Consider the following 6,237-nt stretch of genomic DNA (forward strand, 5'->3'; position numbering starts at 1 on the left):
CGGTGGAGGACGCGGCGGCGCTGCCGTCGCTGGACGTCGCCGGCGAGCAGCGGATCGAGCGCGTGGCGTTGAAGGTAGGGGAGAATCTATTCAACTTCATGCAGAGTTTTTGCGGTGTTGATGGTTCGAAGCTTGTGGTGCCGATGGATATTTTGGATCGGTGGTTCAAGAAGTTTCAGGAGAGGGCCAAGCGTGACCCTGAGTACTTGAAGGGTTTCGCTTTGTAAGTGTTTCTTAATTGAGAAAAGAGTTCCAATTTCTCCTTTTTTTTTCTAGGGTGCTAGAAATGATAGAGAATGCAAAGCGATAGTGTTTGTGTGAATTGCGATGATAGATTAGATGTAACTCTATGCCTCCATTAAATCAATCCATGGAGATGCCTTTGTGCACTTCAATTACAATTGAGGAGGGGAATTAGTATCTAAATGAAGATGTTGCACCCTTTTTCTTTTTAGATATTTGAATTTGAAATATGTTTTGATCATGTTGACAGAGGCATAGACTGTTAATTGCCGGAAGTTATACGAGAAAAGCTATGTCTGCGGCTAAAGAAAGAACACTTTGCTATTAATGTAGAGTTGATGACAGGGGACTGTGGTCTAAGTCGATGGGTGATGGGTTTAGGATTTGAAGTATGACACCTTTTATTGTTGATGCTTGATGCTGACAAATCATGTTCTAGCTTTTAGCTTGGGTTAAAGAAAAAGCAATGTTGTTGGTTGTACTAGATTCTGAATTCCATTTGAGTGGTAACATTTAGTCTTCACTCTTCTCTTTAACTAATTATGGGATTCCTCATCATGATGGACGCTAGTCAATGGCCATTATTTTTCCCGAAATTATCTTGATTTGATTTCTGATAGTGAGTAGATAATAGGGTTTAAGAATGGGCTGGAACAAGAAGCGAATGTTGGGATAGTTGCTTTTTTAGGAGGCAGACAGAAGATGAAGTAAAAAGTAGATACTTTCAATGTTTGGAATCTTAAAAATGTTACTAAGTTTTGCCCCATTTAGAAGTTACAAGGATGTTTAGAATATCTATCTGGAGGGTTTGTATGTTATTGAACCTTTGGCAAATGGTTAGTTTTCTGTATTAGGCATGCTTTTAATACTTTTGCTGTCTCCTATATGAATGGAATCATAATATGCAATCTTTTAAGATGATCTCATTAATGGATCTCTTCTGCACATATTTTATGGGATTATGGATATTACTACTAGAATGGGTCATGATGCTTGGTAGTTATATAGAGCTCTAATTGTAATACTTGAATTTGATTGCAACAAAACAGAACAGACAGGTCATGTCAGAACATAAGAATTAGTTACTTATGTAGAAGTAGTAGTCATTAGTTGGTTAGACGTGTTGGTCTCTGTGAGCTGTGTATAAGATTGGAATCGTATAGAGAAGCATCAGATGAAGAATTTCATTTGTTTATTTACTCTCTTAATAGTTTCTTTCCTCCTACTTATGATGAATCCATTATGAGTGGCACTTATTTCAATTTGCCTTCATATTGCAAGACCCTATCATGCCTGCACTTGTTGTTAAGAGGTTTTCTTGAATATGTATTCCGGCACCCTTTGCTGTGTTCCTAATTAAAGTAATCATAGATAAGTGACTGTCCTATGAGGCTTCCATTGTCAATGCTCCCCATCCAAGGAGTAATTTCTACTTGATGACAAGTTTCCTTCATGTAACAGTTAGAAATGACAAATTGAATAGTAGTAAGTGCCATCTTTGAGGGAAATGTGCCATTGTGTGTGATAATAAAGATTTTGTTGTTCCATTTAGTTTTTTACCCATAGATATGTATAAGGTAGCATGAAGAACAGTTTTCTTGATGCTAATTTTATCGTGTTACTATCCTGTTCATGTTGAAATAAAATTTTGATCATTACTTTGTTCAAAAATTGAATCTCTAATAAGGTGCAAATAGATTTTGTATGCAAATAATAATATATTAACGTAGTCATAAATTCAAATTTTATCATATGTGAAGAAGTTATAAATGGATTTGTTTCCTTTCTCTTTCTCTCAAACTGAAGGCCGAAATGGTTGCCCTCCTTTTTGGTATAATAGTAGGCCTTCTATTATAGTGATGGTGTAGGCTAGCAGGCCACGAGCTAGCCCATTTATGTCTATCTGTTTTCCCTCGTATTCTACCTTCCTAGTTCTGGGTCTCAATTTTTAATTTACTTGGGCCAACTGAATGTGAGTTGTTGCATTAATTTATTATTAGGCACCCATATGGACTTTAATTTTTATTCCCCTTGAATGGTGTTATGAGTTTCTATTCTAATGACAAACTTTCTTTTTTCTTTTTATTTTTCTATTGGATTTCGTTGGGTGTAATGGATACAGCAATTTTAGTTGTATAAGTTACACAAACCCTTTCTTACGCCATTCTTTTTTAATAATTTTCCCTTTCTTCAATTTGATGTGGTAGAGGTTGGTTATTATTGATTTTATAGTTTTCACCAACTTCAGGTAGTGAGATGGCCATAGATATTAGATACAAGATAGTATCAATGTTTGGGCGTATGTAGAAAAATAATCCACAATTCGTACATACCATTGTCAGGAAGAAATTTCACTTCATTTGGTTACATTTTGTAACATTACAGATATTGATGGGGACCAACAAGAGCCTCTTTTGTTTTATGGTGGGGTGGCTAAATTTGCGTTTAACCAAAATGGATGTAAAATTACATTCACTGAAAATGCATTGGGAATTTTCTTTAAACAAAATTTGCTGAAGAGCTTACGGGAGCCTTTTAAATAGCAGTATGCTTGGATTGGAGAAAAAGAGAAGACAACTTTTAAATAGTGGTATTCCTCAAATTTGATAAATCTCTTGTGACATAATTGTTGAGATTAAGCAATTTTTAAGATGTTTCAGAACCTATTTCTTAATCATGATCAAATCACTTAATATTTAAGTCTTGCAAATTTGGCATATCCCAATATCTAATTCTTTGGAAAAGAAAATTACTTGTAACAAAGAGAAGCCATTAACCATTTAAACATATGTAATAACTACACTTTGTTTTCTTGATTTTTTAATAATTAAATACACACTCAATTGGTAACTTTAGGTTTTAACTATGTAGGTTTTTACAATTTAGCTAGAGATTAGCCATCATTATATTAAACGTTGAATACCTCAATCATAGACCAAAATTGATGCTCAAATTAGATTCAACATTTTAGGGTTTATCCGATAAAATGTCCTAATATGTTCCTTTGAAAAGAAAAGAAAAAAGGAATGGTTCTAATTATGACAACAAATTAAACTAATTATTTGATTGGTCAAGACTTTGAGTGTGGGAAGTTATTACTTATTAAAGTGAGGAGGACTTGACAAGCTAGATGAGTCTTCTTTAGCTAAAATCGTAGCTAGTTGTTATCGTCATAGCCTTAGGAGGACCATCTGATCTTCTGCTACACCCTAGCCTCTAGGGTCCACACTAAAACAAAAATTTGAGGCTGATGATGATCAATTGCGGAATTGCCTTATTCCTTATGCCATTCTCTTCTTCATTCCCTTTAATGATGTCCTTTCCTTTAACTTCTTCATGAGGTAGAGGTTGGTCATTATTATCTATTCGTATTAAATTTTCACCAACCTGAGGGTCTCAAAGGTGGAGGATACTATCAATGTTTGGACGTGTTTTTAGACATACCCCTAAATGGCACATACCATTAACAAGGACAAATCTCACTCGATTTTAATAACAAAAGCCCTTCAATGTTTGGAATCAATACGAGTAATATCATTTTTAATAGAAAGGAATTTGAGAATTAATTTATTAACGGTAATACTAAGGAGGGGGAAAAAACATCAAAACTTATCTTATTTCGTATGTATTAATAAATGTTAAATAAGATAAGTTCTAACTATGTTTTGTTAATATTTTTTGTTACTAAACATTTTTGTTTTATTAATACTTTGAATTTAAATTACATTGATGACATATTTTCATTCTTTTTTTTTCTTTTTTTTTTATACTAAATATATTGACTGATATTATACACGCCTCTTTTAAGTTGCCACATTTATATTGATTTTTTTTAGTAATAATGTTAAAGAGATAATATCTAAAATTACCTTATATATACATATAACATTCGTAGTTACATATATTACATCTAAAATTATACAATTATTCTAGTAATAATTAATGAATATTAAATAAGACCATTTTAAATTGTTTAGACTGATTTTTTTATTGTCTTCCAAACATTGTTGTTTTCTTAGTATCATGTTTATCGACTAAATATTGTCAAATTATATTTTAGGAAATTTAGGATATACTAAATGGTATATAACTTAAATTTTATTAGAAATTAGTGTATGCATCATAAAATAAAATAAAATAAAACTAAACTACTAAACTAACTTTTTCAGTCAACATTCTTTTTTAATTTCTTTTATCCTCTTTTTAGTCTTTGTTGCACCTATTACTTTGTTGATTGATTGTTGGTTTTAAAAAAAAAAAGAAGAAGCTAATTCCAACTTTTAGCAAAACATTATAAACAAAAAGGTTAGGGGTCGTCACACACAAAAATATCAAATTTGCGATCAAGTAAGAGCTTAGAGACCTAGTTATCTACTAAGTAAAGTAAACATTTAATATAATTAAGAAACTGTTTATTCTATATAATTTACTGTATTAACTTAGATTTAGCATTCACCATGTTTTAGGCACAATTCAATTTTTCTTTTAATATTGTATATAATATGTACATATCAAAATATTAGTGTCCACAACTCCACATACTCCATATCGCAAATTAATTATTGATAAAAAAAAACATACCCTCCTTCATAAAAGGTCTAGGTCCGATCCATCCCTTCAGATAGCATTATTTTAAGAAAAAGATCTTATTGTTGGGCCTCTAATATAAAGGGAAGTAGGTAATAAATCATGAAGAAAGTAGAAAAGATAACGGTATATATGAGAGTCCACACACGATAAACAAATAGGAAGTGGTTAAGTAAAAGAGACCCATCATCTTTTAATTAAATGTCAACAAGTCAATCTTTATCTTATATGTACAGAAATATTTAAAAGTCTAAGTCAGATATTTTACATATTGAAATGGCTATAAATTTAATGAAAAAGGAGTCCATAGTCCATGCGATCGAAGCTTTTAAAAAACTAGATCAATCATTGTGTCATAATATTACTCTTCTAAAATTTAAGTTGATAAGCATTTTTTTTTTAAAAAATTAACAAAAATTGAATTCTAAATTTTTAAATTATAAAAAATTAAGTTGATAAGAAACAACACATGAATGATTATATCTCTAATATATATATATTAAACGGAAAGAATTTAGTTTTGATATACTAACAGTGTAAAATATCTTACACAGTCGTGCAATTACATTCGTTCTTTTATATGATCATTCACGCAGTTAATGAAAATAATAGCTATTTTTTATGCATCATTACGTAATTAGATACACGTATAAAACTACCTTACACTGACAGTATATCAAAATTAAATTCTAAACTAAAAAAAACTAAAAAATTTTTACTAAAATTTAATTAAAAATTTAATTGAATATAATAAAATAATATATTTTTATATAAAATTTATATTTATCAATTGTTTTTTCAAAATAAATGAATAACTAATTCTTAATTTATGTTATGAAAAGAAGAAAATAGCATAGAGTATATAGAAGAGAGTACGTAGGTTAGGGGTGGAGGATGGGAAGAGTATAGAGAGAGAGAGAAGAGGCTTTAAATGCGAGGCAGAGAGTAGAGTCAGCGACTTTGGTGTGTCAGGGCCCTTCCTCCATTGATGGTGACTGCTCACTCACCCACACATGCATCACTCATCCCCACACACCATTGACGGGAGCCTTACTGAAATTCATTCATTTTCCACATGTGCTCTCAATAATTATCTATTTCTTTATACAACAAACCCCCTTTCACCTAGCTTTTTACAAATATTCTCCACTTCATTCATTTATAACTTCTTCAAAATATTAGAATCTTATTATCTTTCTAAATTTTTCGTCTTATATATCTATATCACGAATTTATAAGTTTATTATTATAATTCTTCAAAAACATATATAGGTCCTATTTTCTTTTATTTATAAATCTATAATTCTTTCGTAAACTTTTTCCAATGACTTGTTTGATTATTTTTTCTTAGAATTTCTCTATGATTATGTGATATATTTCATAATCAATAAGGTTTATAAAGACACG

At 30.8% G+C, this 6,237-nt stretch overlaps 1 protein-coding gene across 1 annotated transcript in view; it reads left to right on the forward strand.

Moving 5' to 3' along the window:
* The window catches only part of LOC107609651 (protein OPI10 homolog), a gene marked incomplete in the record, with an annotated part of 2,859 nt that extends 1,692 nt beyond the window's left edge, over positions 1-1,167 (forward strand). Inside the window, 1 exon segment of the mRNA XM_016311658.2 lies at positions 1-1,167. Coding sequence (XP_016167144.1) covers positions 1-227 — 227 coding nt within the window.

The sequence above is a fragment of the Arachis ipaensis genome, chromosome B07 (assembly GCF_000816755.2).
Source record: "Arachis ipaensis cultivar K30076 chromosome B07, Araip1.1, whole genome shotgun sequence".
Classification (NCBI taxonomy): Eukaryota; Viridiplantae; Streptophyta; class Magnoliopsida; order Fabales; family Fabaceae; genus Arachis; species Arachis ipaensis.